General features: G+C 40.7%; 1 protein-coding gene across 2 annotated transcripts in view; it reads left to right on the top strand.

Annotated features, from left to right (window-relative positions):
* Positions 1 to 21,986, top strand: part of DPYSL3 (dihydropyrimidinase like 3) — a 137,764-nt gene extending 115,778 nt beyond the window's left edge. For both annotated transcript variants that reach the window (XM_056574867.1, XM_056574868.1), the window contains exons 7-14: positions 2,409 to 2,477; positions 4,721 to 4,841; positions 10,974 to 11,130; positions 13,128 to 13,269; positions 15,812 to 15,982; positions 17,715 to 17,894; positions 18,437 to 18,599; positions 21,462 to 21,986. In XM_056574867.1, the coding sequence (XP_056430842.1) occupies positions 2,409 to 2,477; positions 4,721 to 4,841; positions 10,974 to 11,130; positions 13,128 to 13,269; positions 15,812 to 15,982; positions 17,715 to 17,894; positions 18,437 to 18,599; positions 21,462 to 21,550 (1,092 nt within the window). In that variant the 3' untranslated portion in view covers positions 21,551 to 21,986. The remainder of the gene's footprint in view (positions 1 to 2,408; positions 2,478 to 4,720; positions 4,842 to 10,973; positions 11,131 to 13,127; positions 13,270 to 15,811; positions 15,983 to 17,714; positions 17,895 to 18,436; positions 18,600 to 21,461) is intronic.
* The last annotated feature ends 639 nt before the right edge of the window (positions 21,987 to 22,625 follow it).

The following is a 22,625-nucleotide window of genomic DNA, read 5'->3' on the forward strand; positions in this document are numbered from 1 at the left end:
ATGTCACACCAAACTCCAAAAAAGGGCTGGACAAAATTATTGGCACCCTTAACTTAATATTTGGTTGCCCACCCTTTGGAAAAACTAACTGAAATCAGTGGCTTCCTATAACCATCAATAAGCTTCTTGCACCTCTCAGCCGGAATGTCGGAGCGGAATGTTGCAAACTGCTCCAGGTTTCTATTATAGGAAGGGCGCCTTTTCCCAACAGCAATTCTAAGATCTCTCCACAGGTGTTCAATGGGATTTAGATCTGGACGCATTGCTGGCCACTTGAGAACTCTCCAGCGCTTTGTTGCCATCCATTTCTGGGTGCTTTCTGGCGTATGTTTGGGGTCATTGTGCTGTTGGAAGACCCAAGATATTGGACACAAACCCAGCTTTCTGACACTAGGCTGTACAGTGCGACCAAAAATTCATTGGTAATCCTCAGATTTCATGATGCCTTGCACACATTCAAGACACCCAGTGCCAGAGGCAGCAAGACAACCCCAATACATAATTGAACTTCCACCATATTTCACTGTAGGTACTGTGTTCTTTTCTTTGTAGACCTCATTCCGTTTTCGGTAAACAGTAGAATGATGTGCTTTACCAAAAAGCTCTAGCTTGGTCTCATCTGTCCACAAGATGTTTTCCCAGAAGGATTTTGGCTTACTCAAGTTCATTTTGGCAAAATGTAGTCTTGCCTTTTTATGTCTCTGTTTCAGCAGTGGGGTCCTTCTGGGTCTCCTGCCATAGCATTCATTTCATTTAAATGTCGACGGATAGTTTACGCTGACACTGATGCTCCCTGAGCCTGCAGGACAGCTTGAATATTTTTGGAACTTGTTTGGGGCTGCTTATCCACCATCCGGACTAACTTGCGTTTATACCTTTCATCAATTTTTTTCTTCCGTCCACGCCCAGGGAGATTAGCTACAGTGCCATGGGTTGCAAACTTCTTGATAATGTTGTGCACTGTGGACAAAGGCAAATCTAGATCTCAGGAGATGGACTTGTAACCTTGAGATTGTTGATATTTTTCCACAATTTTGGTTCTCAAGTCCTCAGACAGTTCTCTTCTCCTCTTTCTGTTGTCCATGCTTAGTGTGGCGCACACACAGACACACAATGCAAAGACTAAGTGAACTTCTCTCCTTTTTATCTGCTTTCAGATGTGATTTTTATATTGCTCTCACCTGTTACTTGCCCCAGGTGAGTTTAAAGGAGCATCACATGCTTGAAACCATCTTATTTTTCCACAATTTTGAAAGGGTGCCAATAATTTAGTCCAGACCATTTTTGGAGTTTGGTGTGACATTATGTCCAATTTGCTTTTTTTTCCTCTTTTTTTTTTTTTGTTTAGTTCCAATACACACAAAGGGAATAAACATGTGTATAGCAAAACATGTGTTGCCGCAATCCTTTTCTGTGAGAAATACTTCATTTTATGAAAAATTTCAGGGGTGCCGACATTTACGGCCATGACTGTAGAAACTTATTTAGATCTAAGCTACTTTATTTATGAAGAACATGCAGCTTTTGAAAAATATGGGGCAAGTATGCATGACGTACACCCAGGGAAACGGGGGTAAAAAGAACTTGATTTACACAGACAATGATAAGTTCCCCCCTTAGTGTATTGAGGTTCAGGTGAAAGCTGAGCCTTATGCATATTAATTTTCATGGGCTTAAAATGCAGTGAAACTTTTTTGAGATGGCCACCCTTAATTTTGCTAAAAAGTGGTCTTCTTAAAGAGTGAATAATAAATAAGGGACTGAAAATCTGTCATAGAAAATAAGGTAGTGGTCTTTTACATTTCCGTAGCAGAAATCCTGATTCCGGCATCCGCAGAAACATTGAACCTATTCAATGTTTTTGCAGATTCTGCTCGAAAATGCATTGCTGTCTATGGAGACGGAACATTTCCAAGCGGACCTAGTGCCACCGCATCAAGTAAATGTGCAGAATGTCCATTCGTATTTTCCATTTTGCACATTTTCGGCCATGTGAACATAGACTCAGAGAGGTTTCACTTTTATCTAAAATGTTCTGAAAATCAAAATGACATTTCTAGGTTTAGTGAAAAGAGCGCAGTGTTGCAGTGCTATAGCATGGCACCAGATGGCGTTGTTATATTTTTCTAAAACCATTTAGCAAACTTCTAGAAAGCAATATCATTTCCCACTCCTGTATCTTTCCCTAGTGGTGCATGATTTGTTCAGTGACTTCTTTTTTTTTTTGCTTACTCTGATCCATAAACATATAGACCAGTAGTCTCAAATATACAACCTCCAAATATTGCAAAACCACCATCCAGGAATGCTGGGAGTTGTAGTTTTTCAACATCTGGAAGGCCCCAGTTTGTAAACCAATGATGTAGACTAAAAATATTAAATGTTACTATTTCTTAATTTCATTATAGGAACAACAAAGAATGTTAGACATGGGGATTACTGGACCAGAAGGTCATGTTTTGAGTCGGCCTGAAGAGGTGAGTATATGCACTTCACAAAGCTTAAATAATGGGTTACCTGTACTAGATGTAAAAATGAACTTTGTCACTTATATGGCAAATCTGTGTGCAAGATAGTAAAGATAGCAGTAGCATATACCGACATATCAGTTATTAACCTTCTTTCCCTTCCTCAACCTTCCTGCCATGGTACCAGTACATAATAGGCCATAGTACACCCAGACAACTCATGTTCTCCATTATTTTCTAATGATGACTAGATGTGCTGGTTCTGTCCATGAACATGAACATACGGTACTAGACTGTTATGTAAAATTATCATTAGACAACACACTACATACGTTTTTTATGGAGTATTTACAGTGCGACCCCCCCCCCCCCCTTCTCCTGAAGTTAGTCTGCATCCAGAATACAGCACTGTCCAAAGATGCAAGAGTGTAATTGAAACTAGCACAAAAGAAAAGTGGAGCCCATAGCCCCCAATGACAAATAAGCACTTTGATCTAATGGTTGCCATTCACAACTCTTCCACTTTGTCCTTTGCACGGAAGTTTCAGGACCTGTTTACAAGATTTCAGGAGTATGTGTATTTCTCCTACATGTAATAATGGAATGAAAGCCTTCAGATGTTAACTTTGTGAGATGTTTAATAGTCAGGGAGACATAAGAGCTAAACAATTTCTCTTTCTGGGCGACTTCATCCTGTTTGTATCTGGTGCTGATTAACCATTTCCTGGGGCCAGTCACTAATGTTAGGGCATGCAAGGGGGCTGTACGTAAACCTTCCTGTACATTAACAGTCTCATTTCCATGTAAACAATGTAAAGACACAGCAAAAATTGAGATATAATAGGTAAATAATATAAGCAAACACACAGGTTGGCAAAAGCTTTTAAAATCACACAGGTAGGCAAATGCATACCCAGGCATATACACTTAAAAAAAGTTAAAAACCACACTTGGATGAAAGAAAGGGAATGTATCATGGCTGTGACAATGTTTGGTTTTGAGCCAGTTCTACAGCGTAATGATTATTTTAGTAATGGGAGAGGAAGTCCTATGTAATGAGGAAAAGATGTGCACACGTAGCAGTGGAGCCTTGCTCCTTGACTGTTGAGAATGCAGGAAGTCGACCTCCCTCTTACTGAACCGTGTGCCAGGGATTTATATAACCCAAGATCACAGCCTTTACTGGCCATGATGTCATGAATAAGAGATGCACTACGTTGGCAGGCTTCAGCCATAAAAGCTCACAGTCCAGCAGAACTAATGTGAAGGACGCGCTCACCATTGATTGGAAACAGATCCATAAGTGATATTATTTACATAAGGGTGAAGCGCCTGCATAGCAGCTGTTCTTGAAGTGTCTGCACAGTATCTTCCACATTATGGTCAGGTTTATTAAAGAACACCTGCTGAGCATAGTCACGTACATAATCTCAGTGCTCCCACATACTATGTCGGAAGATTTGAAGGTACAGTGATTTTCCGGTACATTATGCCCATCAGGCATAACATTTGAGAAGGGCAAAATTGTGATGAGTAGACAACTGGGTCAGAGTATGTCCAAAATGGAAGGTCTAGTGGAGTTTTTTCTGGTATGCAACAGTTAGTTCCTACCTGGTCCAATCCCACAAAAGAGTACATAAGGAAAGCTATTCCACATGGTCCAATCCCACCGCAGAGTGCATGGGGAGAAATCCCACAGAAGAGTTCATGAGGAGAAAAGCTATCCCACCTGGCCCAATCCCACAGAGGACTGCATCGGAATCATTGAAATGTGTAAGAACACACAATGCAATACAGCTTGGTTTGTATGGAGCTTCATAGCCACAAACCAGTTACAGTGTCAGTATTGACTCTGTCTGCCGTCAGAAGTGCATACAGTGGACAGAGGAGCCATAGATCAGTGGAAGAAGGTGGCTTGGTCAGGCACCACAGTTTCCAGTGTTCAGACACCCACAGCCATTGTGGCTTATCTAGGCAACATTCCATAAAGGTCTCTGTTGAGAAACATGTAGATATAAGTTTATTTAACAGCGGAGTGCAAAAGTGAAATATGACTATATTTAACCAGTATTGTGTTTATTATTAGGTTAGGTAGATTCTTGTTCCTATACAGGATGGCATAAGATATGGGGAGCGAATTTAGCAGTTTGTGGTGTTTGTGTACCGCCGTTGTATCCAGTGCTGTTATTTGCTGTTTGTTATAACTTTTTTTGTCATGTTCTTCAGAGTCCTGTGTCTCCTTGTTCTTTCAGTTGGAAGCAGAGGCTGTTTTTCGTGCCATAACCATTGCAAACCAAACAAATTGTCCACTATATGTGACCAAAGTGATGAGCAAAAGCTCAGTAGACCTCATCTCCCAAGCCAGGAAAAAAGGTGAATGAGCTAAAGTAAAAACATCCTGCTATATGTAATGCCTACAAAGGGATGGTCAGTAATGAAATGCAAGGTGCCAAATAGCATAATCTTTTTGAGAAGACCACCCTTTTATCTAGAGAAAAATTGAAACGTTTACAACTCACAAAATGAGATGACAGGCCTGTTACTCTTCTTCCTCTGTGGTGCACAGAAAAGCACACAGCCAGCCGCACAGGGAAAAGTCACAGGAAAATCCAGCACTCACATAGGAAAATAAAATAATATTTTTTGTTTCTTGTTTAAAATGATATCCATAGGGACTACGAAATAGCATAAAAACACTGACGCGTTACAGTCTTTGTCAAGGCATAATATTACAGACTCCGAATATATACAAACATTCAATGCTAAGTCCACCCATGATCTAATTTCCCACCTATGCAACTCCTTACCGGCTACTTCTATTCAGAGTTGATTTGTTTGTATATATTCAGAGTCAGAGGTCTGTAATATTATGCCTGGAAAAAGACTGTAACGAAAAACATTGGTGTTTCTATGCAATTTTTTCAGTCCATATGCCTATGAATTTAAAGAAGAAACAATAAAAAAAAAATACATTTTATTTTATCTTCCCACTTGAGTGGTGGATTTTCCCTGTGAATTTACCCTTTTATCTAGACCAGATTTTGTGTGATGGATTTTTAGTCCACCATACATTATGCATAGTGTCCATTTTCTTTGAGAAGACCGCCCCATAAAAGACAACTTTTCAATACATTTTGGATGTTCTTCTCAAAGAGGTTTCACTGTAGCTGTTTAAGTTGGAATTAGTATTCTCTTTAATTCTGGTGCTATGCCAATAGTACATACATACATACATACATACATCATTATGTAATCCAATATTAGGGGCACAATTCTTTACTGAATTCCTTTGTAAATGTCTGTAGAATAGCACAACAAATATCACGTTTATGGTCGGTCTTTTTTGGGTAGTGCTGCCATCTGCAGTCAGATACGCATACAGAATGGTTTCTACAATACAGACTAGTAACCAAGAAATAGCAGCTGTATATTGAAAGCCCTGTACAATCATGCTTAGCTAACCCAGTGTTGAAGCTGATAAAAAGCCTAATATATATGTATGTGTGTGTATAAATATATATATATATATATATGTGTGTATATATACATATATATATATATATATATATATATATATGTGTGTGTATATATATATATATATACATATATATATATATATATATATATACAGTTATTTTGTAAATAAGATAAGGGCAGCAAATGAATTGTGTACAAAATTTAAAGAACTGGGAACCTTTCTGCAAAATGTCACTTTTAAAGGGGTTCTCCACTGCCCTGTCTTCCGGAGCTCCGCTTGCAGCGTCCGGAAGTTTATTACTCCGGACGCTGTGTGCGGGCTTCTGTGTTCAAGGCCGCCCCCTTATGACGTCACGCCCGCCCCCTCGTGACGTCACGCCGGCCCCCTCATGACTTCACACCCGCCCCCTCAACAAAAGTCTATGGGAAGGGGGGGCGACCGCTGTCACGAGGGGGTGGCCTCGAAGACAGAAGCCCGCACACAGCGTCCGGAAAAATAAACTTCCGGACGCTGCGAGCGGAGCTCCGGAAGACAGGGCAGTGGAGAACCCCTTTAATAGTCCTCTTAAAAGATATTGTTATTATTAAAAATTACAATGTTCTTCTATTAACTTTTCGACCGCCACCATTGTCATTGTGCTAGGCAATTCTGCTATAGTCACACTATAAGTTCATCATTCACAATTGGAGCTTTCATTTGTCCAGCATAACTACCATAGTCCTCATGTATACTGCAGTTATGTTTCATGGAAAATTATTGCACATCAATCCATTTCTCATGGCACTTTATTATATAGCATCAGATTATTGCACACTAATTCCACTTGTATCCATACCTGTTTTTTTCTTCTCCCAATTGTGGTCACAGGAATAGAAAGATAGGAAAAACCAATGCTATTCATCAATTGCACACAGTACATATGTCGTTGTGCACACCAATCAATTGCACCATCCTTGCGTTAGCGATAAAGTTTTCCACACAGTACATTCATATAGTGCAATATAGATTTAAGCAACAATCTCCATGTGACACTTCTGTTTCTATGCACACTTTGCGTTTTTTGATGCACTTATATTGTATGAATAGAGCACTTTTCCATTGGTATCACAGTATGTGTGGTATTACTTAATGTGCGAGTATGCTCTCACCATACACACTTTGCATTTTTAATGCATTTCTTCAGCACAGCTCATATAACATTTATTCACATCTCAATAGATAATATAAGAAAAGTTAATATAAGAACATTGTATTTTTAATAATAACTATCTTTTAAGAGGACTATTAAAAGTGAAGTTTTACAGAAAGGTTCCTGGTTCTGTATTAATACTTTGGGAGACCTAACCTTCTTTTTTTGTGGTATATACAAATTCCAAGTTAAATGAATTGTGTACTTTATAACTAATAACTGTAAACTATATGTTATCTGTCCCATTAATCCATCCCCCCGATCAGCAAGATATAGGGTTTTACTATATGGTTGATTGTCTGCACTTCACTGAATAGTCAGATGGTTGGGAAACTTATTGCAAAATTAGTGTGTATGCTAAACTCAGGGTGTGAGTTCATGCTCCCCAACATTCCTTACATCTTATTTCACTCCCTTAACATGATCCAACCCCCCCCCTCAACAAAATTCACACCATACCAACATCTTAACATACCCCCTGATTCTAGCATTCACATTCCATTTTACTGTAAATTTTCTGCCCATATGATATAAAACCTCATATCAGGAAAGGTGAGGTGTATAGCAAGTGTAAAGACTCCCGGCAGTAGGCAGGACACTTACGGAGGTAGTGGATCTGTTGGACCTGTGTGGCAGATGACACGGACCGTGCCAGGGAGCATAGTCTAAGGTGCCACTGATTTTCACCAGAGCCCGCCGCAAAGCGGGTTGGTCTTTCTGCGGCAGGTGGTACCCAGGTCGCTACCCCTGGCATTACTCGATCACACAGGCAGCTGAGGTCAAGCAAAGCACAGGAGGGATAGGCAAGACGTTGTCTGGATCGCAGGAGGTCAGGGCTGGCGGCAGTGGAGCAAGGTCAGGTACGTAGCAGAAGGTCAGTAGGCAGGCGGCACAGAAGCAGGGTCAGGACACGGCAGAGCAAACACAGAATACGCTTTCACTAGGCACTAAGGCAACAAAGATCCGTCAGGGAATGAAGGGAGGTGCAGAAACTTATAAGTGAAGTTCAGGAGGAAACAATAATTAAGGGCGTACTGGCCCTTTAAATCTCAGAGCTCTGACTCGCGTACCCTAGGAGGCGGGGGCATGCGCATCGGCACTGAGAGAGCACAGAAGGGACAGTGGAGAGCGGAGGTAAGTGACGGGCTGGGATTCGCATGCGTGCGTGTCCCTCAATGCGAATCCTGGCCCCGCATGTCTGGCCAGAGCGCAGAACGTGACAGCAAGAGAGAATAAGCAGTGTTGGAATCAGCATCAGAGGCTATATTAATTATATAAATAAAACACCACAGGTATTCTTTAATTGTAGAATAACAGATTTACTGTACAGTAAGATTTTTCTCTGGTATGTGGTGTACTGTAAGTATTTATAGATGCAGTAGTACTAGTGCATCTGGTACTGGGTGCCAAGAAACCTGCTAAGCCTGTATTCACACCATGTGTAGGGCATACAGCAGCTGGATCAGGCAGGAGAATTTAAAAACGAGTTGCCGCCTCAATGAGGCAGACCGATTCAGCTAGTTGCTCCAGCCAGGTAATTTTCAGACAGTATGCGATTTTTTATTTATTTTTTACCAGACTGAAAAGCGCAGCAGACCGTGGTTTTAGGTCAGCAAAAAATTGGATATGGTCCAAAAATGTGGTGGAGATAAGGTAGCAACCAGTTTTTAAATTCTTCAACCGGATGTGGCTGCTGTATGCCCCACATGTAATGCAGCCTTACTTTGGGCAGGTTAATATATATGCAAACCGAAATTTTGCACAAAATTAAGGAATGCTCTGCTATGCCTGTGTTGTCTGTGCCCACAATAGTGTCATAATAGCTACATAAGAATACAAAATGTAGTACCAACCACAACACATAATTATTCACCCCATTATCTCCACCCCACTAAACTGTTGACAACGTTGCCAGTCACTCTGCATATAAGTAGCCAATCTCCAGACAGTTTTGGCTATTTGTTCCTGTGCAAGTAAATGCACTAACACATCAGCATTAAAATTAAAAACTATAAGAGATCTTCGTGAAAGCCTTTCTAGGAAATTAGAGGCAGCAGCGCATTGCAGGAATAAAAAGAAGTCCAATTCAGCTGGTAATGGCTCCACATTATAGATGGGAGAAGACAGGTTGTAGGTTATAAGACAGTGCTCAGCTTTTTATTGCATCTTGCATGCAAATATACTCTCCTTCAGAAGGAAGAAAACTATAGTAGCCTAACTACAGTCTTTATCTGTGGATGGCTGTTATAGATTCTTGCCCCCTTGTCTGTACAGAACAGGGTGCTGGTTAACTAGTAAGCTGCATCTTAAGGCCCCTATACACAGGCCGATTATATGGTGAATGAATGTTTATAGGAACACTTGTGCCCAACATTTGGTTTATGTAAAAGGGCCAGCCATCAGACGATGAACGAGAAAACACTAATTTTGATCACATTTTTTATGCAGCCAATAAACTCATTGATATGGGCTGCACGTTGCCATGTGCTGTAGACAATGACAAATACATTTTAAAGGTCCTTTTAGATGGGCTGTGTGGGTCCCGATAACCAATGCTGATTTCTGTGATTGCCACTCCTTTACTGAGCCGTCACAAGGTTAGATTGAAAAAAAGGTTATCCAGGAATAGAAAACATAGCTTATTTCTTTCAAAAACCGCTTCCCGTCTGTCTCAGATTGGGTGTGGTTCTGCAGATTAGTTCCATTGAAGTGAATGGAGCCAAGTTGTAATACCACACACAACCTGGGGACAGACAGGCAACTGTTTTCAAAAGAAATTAACTCTGTTTTTCTATTCCTGGTTAAACCCTTTAATCCTGTAGCAGGGCCACACAAGCAATCGCTAAATCATTTCTGTGGCCCTTAGCTTTATCATTGTCGGCCACACATTACCCAGGGTGGTGTGCAGCCAATAACATTTCATAGGCCACATAAAAGATTACATCATCTGACAAAGAAGTATTTTTTCGTTCTTGGCTGATCTCTGGTTCCCTTGCATGGGCCAATTATCGGGCAAAGGCATTCATACGAATACTTATTTGTCTGATAATCAACCCATGTAAAGGGGCCTTAAATGAGCACACAAGCTGTGTGAAGGCCCAGTAAACCCAGTAAACACACAGAGATCAAAGTTCTTTATCGGGACTGCACGACTTATCTGAAAGCCTTTAGAAATGTGTATGTTGTTGTATGTTTAGTGGTCTTGAACTGCACAAAAGGCCTGTGTGTGTGCCTCCCTACCCACTCTGGGCTTATAGCCTTTCAGGAGGAGCTATTATAGGTGGTCTTTATGAGACCCTCTTCTACAAGTTAAAGCCAAGCACTATATCTTGGTCAGCTCTCATTTATGAGTACAGATATCCATAGATGAAAATGAGCTCTCATGCAATTTGCTTATCTCCTGTAATCCTGTTCATTTTTCCTTTTGTAAACTGTGATCACACAATATTATGTTATGGAAATGACCTGACTTGTCTGTAATGAGATTTCTAACATCCAAGACCAATTCCGTTTTAAAAAAAGCAGTCCAATGTAACCTGATGTCCATGATTAGGTCACATGACTATGGCGGTTTATCATGCCAAAAAAGCAATGGGACACGAGGGCTACAAAGGACAACAGATCATTGACATGTTTTGTGTGATATTCCATATTCTGCATTTTGGCCCCAGCTATGATCTCTAGGACTCTAATTCCAGCTTCTGTTGTGTTTTGTTATTTGTGGAATATCCCTGGACCAGGAGTATTTACAATTTTATAACCCTTTTTGGATACACTGGTTGCGCTTGATCCCCTAAATATTACAGCAGTGTTAATATATTGTTCTGTCAATTTTCAGGTAACGTTGTCTTTGGAGAACCAATCACGGCTAGTTTGGGCACTGATGGTACACACTACTGGAGCAAGAACTGGGCTAAAGCTGCAGCTTTTGTTACATCACCACCCCTGAGTCCTGATCCCACCACCCCTGACTACATCAACTCCCTTTTGGCCAGGTAAGAAAAGATCTTGAGGACACTAGATTCCAAGATACAACTGAAGCAGAAATGACAAATCTTAACAATATTAGTTTTCTCCCAACGTTAAGTAAAGGCTTTTAATAAAGGTCTGAACTTAACAACAAACTAAAAGTTCCATGGTTTAAATGGTCAGATATGAGCTTGAAAGGTGAAATTCCAGACTACAGAAACATGGCAATGCCTGTGAACCAAAAGTAATGATGACCACACAATTTTAATGGCTATCAGCTATTGAAGTCCCTATACACATCAGCCTAATGTTTATGTCTACTTAATGGAGATGAGGGATAAGCCGCTCCCAGACAGCTATGACATCAGCTTATCTGTCTAAGAACAAAAGGTTCAGGAAGTCTATAATGCCTGATCCTTCATCTGTTAGGGGAGAGTCAGGCTATGTTCCCACAGTGGAAAAGTTGCAGAATGTCCGCCTGTAAAACACGGACAGACATTCCGCAAATTTGCTTGTTCTGTGGGCACTAGGACTGCCCGTAAATGCACCGTTCTAAGTTGAATATGCAAAAACACTGAACATGTTCATTGTTTCTGTGGATTTTGAAATGTGCATGGTACAGCAGAATCCCACTGAAATCAGTGAGACTCTGCTGCAGCGGAATATTTCCACGGAATTCCACTAGGAAATCCCTCCATGTGAACATAGCATTGGGATTCTTCCATTTATAGACAGATAGCCAGGCCAACCAAAGTCGGCTACCTGACTCGTGACTAAAGTGTATGGGGACCTTTAGGCTGTGTAAACACGATGGAATGTCCGCACAGAGAATCTCCATGCGAACATTCTGCAAACTGCGGGCACCGGCTCTAGTACCACACAGGATGGTGCAGTCTCCTAGATGGCTATGCTATCCGTACAGAGTCCACAGAAAGGATGAATGTGTTACTTCTTTCTGTGGACACGAAAATCTGAAATTCCCTGACTGCACACTGCGGAATTTCCATCCCAGATGTTTCACAGTCCAGCAGAATTCCATTGAATTCAAATGGGACTCTGCTGCAGCGAAATCTCTGTTCCAGAAAACCCAACGTCCCAGCCTTAGGCCGCGTTCACACGGCTACATCTCTGCACTGAATTCTGTATGAAAATTCTGCATTAATTAATAGCCAATACACTGCAATGGGATACCGCTGTCCCATTAAAATTTCTGCCGCAGGAATTCCATTAAATGAATTGGTTATAAATTCATGCAGAATACCATGCAGAAAGTCTGCCGTATGAACATAGCCTTAGGCTATGTCACCTTTTAGAGTATAACTCATTTTCTTTCTTTTTTTAATGTTGAAATGTCATAGTTTTGATTGGCCGGGTGCTGGGACCCCCACCGATCACTAGTATGAGCACTCACTTCTCTTCCTTGCTGCAGCACATGGATTCTGTAAAAAGTCTATGCAGCCTGTCTCCTGCAGCAATGAAATCCTTAGCATAGTACTTCTCTCTGCTTGTTCTGGCAATGGATGGGGTCTCAGCACCTAGACCTTGATTGATCAAACTTTGGACATATCTCTATGACATGTCAAAGGTTTTGTTTAAAATGACACTAACACTAAGTTTTACCTTAAGTGTCTGAGGTGACTGCTTCATTGTCACTGCAGGCAGGTGACCTTATAGAGAAAAATAGGGAAAGAGACCTGACTATATCTAATACGTAATGAGACAAGTAGTTGGATGTACTTGTTAGCTGTGTGCTGCAGAATACATGACATCATTACTGAATGGTAAACGCCATTTACTGAAAGAAAACAGACAGGCTCCTCTGAGAATACCCTATGATGTATTGCTTCTCAGCAGACATTTGATACGCTTTATCATTTTGTTGGAATCGTGCAGCTGGAGGGGCTCCTCTAAGTGTGCTAATTCTTGAGATTTTAGAAGCTCATTACTGCCACCTAATGGTCAAATGTTGTTAGTCTTCTCATTGTACTCTCGTAGTCCTAATACCTTTGTGCCGTCTTTACAGTGGTGATCTGCAGGTGACGGGCAGTGCTCATACTACATTCGGCACAGCACAGAAGGCTATTGGGAAAGACAACTTTACTCTTATTCCTGAGGGGACAAATGGCATCGAAGAAAGAATGTCTATTATCTGGGACAAGGCAGTGGTAAGAGACAGTGCCAGCATTTTGTAGGATCAGATTTTATTTGTATTTTATATTTTTTACATGAATGGACTCCAAACTGTTGATGTTCAAAACTACAACTTACAGCATGCTTGGCCACAGCCAATGGCTGTCTAGGCATGCTGGGAGTGGTAGTTTTATAACGTCTGGAGGTCCACAGTTTGGAGACCACTAATTTTATATTATAATTGTTATGTGCTGGATGCAGTTATGTCCAAGAACAGTAGGACATACAGCAGAGCTGTCAGAAACTCTGCAGCAATCCTAACCCAATATGCAGTGACCAGTGAAAAATACTTATTTATTTTAGTTCATTTTATTTTGTTTATTTTTTATTGTATATCATTATACATTTAATATAAGACAACTCCATTCACTTGAATGGGACAATGCGTCAATACCTTGCATTGCCAGGACATTAAAAAAGTATGGTGTTTTCAAGTACAGCACTACAATCCCTTCAAACAGCTGATCAGTGTAGACAGTGTGAGTTGGCTTCCTGGCCGATCTACCATTGATGACCTACCCTTAAGGCTATGTTCACACAGTGGAATGTCCACATGGAGAATTTCTTTGCAGACCTTCCACAGACAGCAGAGCACCGGCAGAAAATGCTGGAGCTACGACCATCGGATATGCGCCTTTTCATAGATGGCAATGCATTTCCTTGCAGAATCTACAGAAAGAAAAGACATGACTATTCTTTCTGCAGAAGACGGAATCTGAATTTCTTTAATTTTTGTATATATTTTAATATACTAGTGGTGAGATATTGGTTACCTCTATCACCAATTTATTTAGGGGGACTGAAGCCCTCCTCTATAATCTTTAAGGGGTGTATATCAGGAGGTACCTGTAACAGCAGTCCTTGAGAGGTCTCTCACACCTTCTCAAGCTATATAGGAGAATGATGTGTATACTCCTATGGGGATTGGATAACTATTAATACAACTGTGTCTTTATAGGGTGTCTCTCACACACTCCTTTATTCTTAGGCCTCCAATGTTTTAAATCATTTTCATGATCTGGAATCACACTACCTCCTAATATATAGCCATATATTCCGGCAGGTGAATTTGATACCTGCACCTCTGGCTGCTGTGTCACCACTTCATGTATTTATTTTAACTTATATGTTCTTTAGAGTCCCTGTCTAAAGCCATGTCGCTAGCTAGGTGGCCTATAAAGACTATAAAGACACAGTTGTATTAATAGTTATCCAATCCCCATAGGAGTATACACATCATCCTCCTATATAGCTTGAGAAGGTGTGAGAGACCTCTCTAGGACTGCTGTAACAGGTACCTCCTGATATACACCCCTTAAAGATTATAGAGGGGGGCTTCAGTCCCCCTATATAAATTGGTGATAGAGGTAACCAATATCTCACCACTAGTATATTAAACTATATACAAAAATTAAAGGCATAGAGTCCCTGATAATTTTAAACAAACACTATCTGTTATATATCTGTAAAGTTTATTTTAACGCATACAAATAAAAATTAGTATTTAGTGGTACCCTAGTATAGGATTCTTTTTCCCTGAGGGGGGCTTCTCCCTCCAAAGGGTATTGGAAATAATCAATTGGGCCCTGGGATCCACATAGGATACATGAGTTTGGAATCTGAATTTCTGCACGAGAAACATCTGGCACGGAAATTCTACCATGTGAACGGTGGACTCCTGGCCTCTGCTGCTGCGGAATGTCCGTGCAGAGTATTTATGTGAAATTCTGCACAGACATTCAGCCACGTGATTACTGACAATTATTGGCAAAAAAAAAAGAAAGTCAAGAAAAAAGGTGCAAAAAAAATAAAAAGCCCATATTTTCAGTGTAACTGTAGTCTGTATGCAGTGTAACTGTAGTCTTCTATATATTTAAGATCAAACATTATGGCACCAATACAAATCCTTGGAACTAAAAACATCTACAAGGTGCCCTTAGATCAGTGTTTCCGAGCAGTGTGCCTCCAGCTGTTGCACAACAACCATTCCCAGCATGCTCGGACAGCCTTTGTAGTTTTATAACAGGCACACTGGTTGGGAAACATTACCTTAGATAAACATGTAAGTAGGTGTACCCACCTATTGCTAGGTGTAGATGTTGTGCTCCATTTCCAGACTGGACCTCTCTGCATCTAACATCCTGACCCTGCCATACAGTGTGATCACAGTCAATGTTCACAGGGCACAATTTCCAAGCGGAATTCCCAGGAATATTCTGTTCAAAAATTCAGTTTTCTGTGATTTCAATGGGATTCTGTTGCACTGTGCACACAGCGTAATTTCCACAGCAGAAATATCCCGATTTTGGCATCTGCAGAAAGAATAGTCATGTCCAATCTTTCTCCGGATTCCGCTCAGAAATGCATTGCCGTCCACCGGATCATTAAAATGTGTGGAAGGCAGACATTCTGCTTATTTAACTATGTGTGAACATAGCCTCATAAATCCTTTCTGCAAAAATCTCTGTATAGGTGACACTATCCTCTTTATTGTAACCATCTTCTTTGTTTTATCAGGCTACTGGCAAGATGGACGAAAACCAGTTTGTTGCTGTAACCAGTACCAATGCTGCCAAGATCTTTAACCTGTATCCCAGGAAAGGGAGAATAGCTGTGGGCTCAGACAGTGACTTGGTCATCTGGGATCCAGATGCAGTGAAAATTGTGTCTGCTAAAAGTCATCACTCAGTAAGTAACTCAGAGCCCAGCGACACTAAAGCTCAAGCATTGTCCTCTACTAAACCATAGAGTAGATAATAACCATCTGTAATTTACTGCATCATTAATAGATTGGCTTATAAAGTATCTATGACCTAATTTTATGATGGTGTGTCCTGGAGAGCTGCAGCAGGGATAACACGCCAACAATGACTAAGACAGACAATAAAAAGTAAATAAGCCAGCTCTTTATTGTACCGCGATATGTCTGACACATTCATAGGGAAATCCGAATGGATATAATGTCGTCTTAAAGGGGAACTCTGGAGGAGGGGAACATTATTTTTTTTTTCAAATCAACTGGTGCCAGAAAGTTATGCAGATTTGTAAATTATTCTTATTTAAAAAAAAATTAATAAATAGCTGATGTATGCTTCAGAGGAAGTTGTGTAGTTCTTTCCAGTCTGGCCATAGTGCTCTCTGCTGACACCTCTGTCCATGTCAGGAACTGTCCAGAGTAGAAGCAAATTACCATAGCGAACCTGTCCTGCTCTGAACAGTTTCTGACACAAACAGAAAGTATTCACAAAGAGCACTGTGGTCAGACAGAAAAGAACTACACAACTTCCTCTGTAGTATACAGCAGTTAATAAGTACTGGAATGATGAAGATTTTTAAATAGAAATAATTTACCCTTCTCTGTAACTTTCTGGCACCAGAGTAGAAGAGGTTTGCTATGAGGATTTACTTCTACTCTGGACAGTTTCCGAGACAGGTGTCATCAGAGAGCACTTAGTCAGAAAAGAACAACTCAACTTTGGAAGCTCATAAGTACTGGAAAGATTAAAAAATTTTTATAGAAGTAATTTATAAATCTGTTTAACTTTCTGGAGCCAGTTGATATATATGAAAAAAGTTTTTTCCTGGATAACCCCCAAAATGGATTGGTGTTAACTGGAACGAAAGCATAGTGGATCCTATTGACTTTAGTGGAATTTCTATTTTGCCAATTCACCTAGTTAAACTGACCATACATTTCAGATGTTTTTCCATCCATCTGGCCAAAAATGGTCTCTTCCAGTCCCTACATACACGTGCATGCTTGTCTTCTATGGATGAGGAGAAGGGAGAGCTGCTACCAGACATTTCTTCCATTGGTTTATCTTTCCAAGAATTGAAGGATCAAAGATTCTGTAATCCAATATGGTTGACCGTTCTCTCCCGTAACATCTGCCAGCAGAGAGCAGAGAGTTGGTAGATCGCATACAGATTTTATAGTTTGTTATTCTCACATACATCTCTACCTTTGGCCAACATTGATGTATGGCTAAACAATATGGGGGAGATTTATCAAGATTTGTCCAGAGGAAAAGTTGCCCATAGCAACAAATCGGGTCACTTCTTTCATTTTTAAAAAGGCCTGTGAAAAATTAAAGAAGTGATCTGATTGGTTGCTGTGGGTAACTCACAGGTTTTGATAAATCTTCCCCTATATGTATACAACCAGCTTGATCTTTTCTCAAGTTTATTACATAGGGATGTAGAAAAGCTGCATCATCTAACTGTGACAACCTGTGTAAGGATAATATAGAATGTTTATCGATAGATCAATGAGCCATAATAACCCATAATGAAATACATGGGTCACAGAGGTGGTCTTTGCCTGTACTGTTACTCGGGATCTAGTAGAGGAAGGTAGGCTTATTAAGTCCAGTTATTAGAAATAATACAGCAATAATAACAGCTTTGTGATGTATTCTAGGCTGCAGAATACAACATCTTTGAAGGCATGGAGCTACGAGGAGCCCCACTGGTGGTCATCTGCCAAGGCAAGATCATGATGGAGGATGGTACCTTACATGCCACCCAGGGAACAGGGCGCTTTATCTCCTGTGCTCCATTCTCTGACTACGTTTACAAGCGAATCAAAGCCAGGACTAAGGTAAATCTCAGAAATTTACAAGTGTTTAGCATTGTTCATACAATATTGTCCACCAATTCGGAAATTCCATTGCAGCAGAGTCCTGTTGTATTAAAAAGGATTTTGCTGCATTGTGCACACGGCAGAATTGCTGCTGCAGATGTTTCTGCTGCGGAAATTCAGATTCCATACACTGATCATAATAATGATCATGTCCATTCTCTCCGAGGAATCTGCTCAGAAATGCATTGCCGTCTATGGAGATGGCACATTTCTGAGCAGTCCTAGCGCTAGCGGAACATGCAAATTTTCGTACTATTCACTTTCTTTTCTGGGCGGACTTTCTGCCAGTTTTCCACCATGTAAATATTGCATAAGCCATTTAGAATTTTTCAGTACAGGATACGGTAAGTTCTTGTATGAATAATCTATTGCTGATCTCATGGTTTTTATTAGCACCTTTATATTGCTGCAGTGTACATGAATAGAAAGAGCCTTAGCTTTTGAGTTACTACTTCCAAACCCAAATGTTGATCCAAATACATCCCTTGTTTTCTCTGCAGGTGGCAGATTTGCATGCTGTGCCCAGGGGTATGTATGACGGACCTGTCTTTGATTTATCATCAACTCCTAAAGCTGGAACACCAGCAGGCTCTGCTAAGGGGTCTCCAACCAGACAGTCTGCACCAGTCCGAAACTTGCACCACTCCGCATTTAGTCTAGCAGGTATGTATTAAAAAAGAAAAAGGGGCTCATATAAAGTACAAAAACAAAACCTTTTTAACTCTGCAAGGAACTCATAAGAGCTTGCAGGTACTATAGATAATTGTTTCAGTTGATGTGACCAAATACATACTCAATGTTGTGTTTGTATAACCTGTTGTAAAACTTTAAGACAATCTTTAATTGAAAAAAAAAAAAAAAAGAGTTTGCAGGTACTTCCTAATGTATATTATTGAGGGAATTTTCTGATTGAGTAAAGGGGGTGATTGACAGGGATCTGACTTGACTGTTGAGTTACTGACAGCAGCAGTGATGAAGGCAGCCATATTGCCTTGTACCTACCCTCCCATCTCTGTGGGCAGCAGAACCAGGAGTTCATGTGCACCTTTGGGCACAGTTCTACATTTTGCAACCTGTATGCATATTAACGGCATTATAGCGTGCCCAAAGGAATAATGCCATGAGATCCCTTTAACTTGCCCTTGTGTTCAACACCCAATGTGGCTTGCATGGTTTACATTCCAAAAACTGTCCATACAGATATCTGCTTTTGTGTTAAATTTCAGGGCATATGGCCAAAAAATATTCTTGCAGCACTAAGCTGGGGCGGTATCCTATTGCAGACTATCCAATTATTAGACTACAGCTTTCCAACCTGGTCGCCTCCAGCTGTTGCAAAACTACATGCTAGGACAGCTTGAGACGCCATGGTTGGGAAACACTGTCTTAGACTAGATAGCCAAAGAATGTGCCAGATATCGCAGAGGTTCAAGCTGTTTGATAAATGTGGTGCATCTCTAGACACCGTAGTTTAATGTTGGCTTGCTTTACACCGCTATCTTGCAGAAAATTTTGCATCTCTGGCCATGTCCCTTTGGTGAGCAAGGTGCAAAAAGTGTGCAAAACATACAAAAGTGACTAATAACTAAAACTAAGGGTATTTTAACGCTGGCAAATTTGAGCTGCAGCAGAAATTCCACAGCGGAAAATTTGAAGCAGGCCCCACTAAAGTCAGTGTAAACTGCTGCGGATTTTCTACTGCAGAAAATCTGTTGGGGCTCATACTCGCAGCAGGAAACTGTACATGTACTCTAAGGGTAGGGTCACACACAGTGTATTTGTCGCTGCGAGAAATCTGCTGGGAAGTGGAAAATACGCTGTGTATGCCCTAGGAGCAGACACCCAGGGCTTTCCTCACTGCAGCCCTGTGTGTACAGGGAGGTTCATGGGTGGGCCGAGCGCACAGACTTAACAGTAGCGCGGCCCACCTCCCAACCTTACTGCACATACAGAACTGTGGCGGGGAAAGCCCTGGGTGTCTGCACCTAGGGCATACGCAGCATATTTTCCGCTGCCCGGCATATTTTTTGTGCAGCGTCTAATATGTTGCATATACACTCTGTGACCCAACCTTAAAGGTAGGGTCTCACCTGCTGTATTTTGCTGCATATTTTCTGCAGCTGATTTTGCAATGTATTGACTTCAATGGGTAAGAAAATACGCAGCAGCAAATATACAGCAAAATACTGCATGTATGACCCTACCCTGAAAGTGGTACAAAGCATTGTCACGATTACACCCTATCGGTCCAGCCAAGACATTAGAGAGAGTGTGATGGTGCAAAGGTTAAGGCCACCAGACCTCTGGGTATACACTACTAGTCCCAGCAAGTCACCAAATTAACCCTTAGATAAACGTGTTTCCACCAGAGCTGCCTTCAGAAAGGTGAGCTCATATATTTAGAGATCAAAGACCAGAGCTGATTAATTAAACATTTAATCTGATAAAAGGTATCCCAGTGCTAAATATATAAAAATACAGAAACAAATGACATACAGTTACAAAAATATATAAAAGAGTTTAGCAAGGCAAGTTCAGAAAACAAAAGATGAAGTTCTTACAGCATGATGATATAGCAGTCCATGAGTGAGTTCCAGCTGTTCTTAGGATGGTCTTGTCAGCTTGTTGCACAGCATTGAACACCCTGAGTCTAGCATTGTTAAATATTATATATCTGCCTTTTTGGAAGGGAGACTCCATTCCCCCCTCCCCTCTGATCCCACCAGGGGGTCTTCTCTCTTCCTGGCCCCTTATCTGTTTAATTATATGATGGGACCAGAGTGCATGACTTCAAAAAAGAGATGTAAACAAACAGCCAGACCCCCCAATAAAATGCAATACACAAAAAACAAAGGATACACCGTCTGAATGACCCCTCACCCATGTCTTATAAAACACATGTATGTTTCCATAATCAGGCCTTGGGCCTGACAAGCATACACGACAGTTTTTTGTTAGTTTTTTGCTATAAATCACACTCAATTCTTGTACATGTACAATAGTAAATCTGCCCCCATGTGTCTACATTTGCGGATGCCATCCTGTATGTGCATGTTTCACTGCATATTGCCTTAGCTTTGCAATGCAGTTGTTGGCTGCGCATTTTTCATAGATGAAAAATGTTGTTCCACCTGTAACTTGCCTTGGAGATTCGCAGTAAAATAAGCAAGGTAGTTTTACATGTGAACACCGCCTTAGTCCCCCTGTACACTTTCTCTAGTCTCGTCTCTTATTAGTCCCAGTACTATTAACTAGCATTGTGGCAGTAGATATGTTTGCATAAGTCTAATTCTCCGTTTTTTTCAGATAACAGCCTCTTGCTTAATACTTTTTAACTCACTATAGTTAGTTGGCATGAACATTTTATAAGTACAGGAACTGTTATAATGTAGGAAATAAATCTTAATAAATGTGAAAGCATTGGGATTTCATTTCCCCACGTTGGCAGAACTCATCCTACTTAAGCTAAGCACCGGATTTCTCACGCCCATAAACGCCTAATACATAAATATACTTTGTTTGCAGGAAATCCAGATGAGAGCGGCGTACGTTCTGCTAGCAGAAGAATTGTAGCTCCCCCTGGTGGACGCTCCAATATAACCTCTCTCAGTTAAACAGCCAAGAGCCATAAGAGAGTGGGAAACAACCAAATGGTACAATTGGAATTAAAGAGAGAAGTTCACAGATCAAATAAAAATTTTAACAAAGTTCAAGCTGAAGATTTTTTTTAACCTTCAGGCCTTATGTTTTACAATTTGCTTTTTGCTACTTAGCTTTAAAAGTGTTGCTGTTTTATTTCTCCATAATTACATAGCCTTAAGTTTCATCCAGTGCATGCAGTCCAGTGAGGTGCAGTGTCCAGAGAGGGTCTGGAAAGGGTCCATTCTCCTGTGGTTATTTTATGGTTTTTAATTTTTTATTTTTTTTAAGAGGCATTGAACACAAACATCTGTTGGGTAAATTCATTAGTTGTGGAAAATTCTGGATCTTCTGTAAACAAGCTTTTCTGTTTTTATACAAGAATTGCAATAAAATGGAGGTCCCACCAAATGTTCTGTCTTTCTGTGTCTTATTCTTCAGCATCACATGAGTTGTATAGGTGGTAATTTCTATTATAAAAATGTTAAAGCATTAGGCGGGTTCAGACTATGGAATTTCCAAGGGAAATTCTGCGGCTGGAAAGTCCTAAACCTTTCAATGGGATTCCACTGCACAATGCACATTACTGAATTTGCAGCTGGAATTAGGCCGCCAAAAGAATGATCTTGCTCTTTCTTTTTCTTGGAATACTGTGCGAAATACATTGCGGCCTATAGAGACTGGCACTGTCTGTGTGGTCCTAGCATCAACTAATTCGGTTCAAGTTGGCTGCCCTATGGATTCCATAGTCTGAACCTATCCCTACTGATACTTCAAAAAATCTTTCACATGTCACACAGACATATGAAAAGTTTTGATTGGTTTGGGGGCATGGTTTTCAGACCCCCACAATCCTTAGATAAAGCTGGGAGAAGGGCTTGGTTGACTGCTTGCTCTCCTCATCTTGTAGCACTGGACTGATTGCGTACATAGCCTTACAATGTGATCATAACCTTACAATGTAGTCTCCAGAATGATTCCGCTGCAGCACAGGCCCATTGCATTCAATGGGATTCTGCTGCACTATGCACACGGGAGAATTTCCGTGCC

The sequence above is a fragment of the Hyla sarda genome, chromosome 4, assembly GCF_029499605.1.
Source record: "Hyla sarda isolate aHylSar1 chromosome 4, aHylSar1.hap1, whole genome shotgun sequence".
In the NCBI taxonomy this organism is placed as follows: Eukaryota; Metazoa; Chordata; class Amphibia; order Anura; family Hylidae; genus Hyla; species Hyla sarda.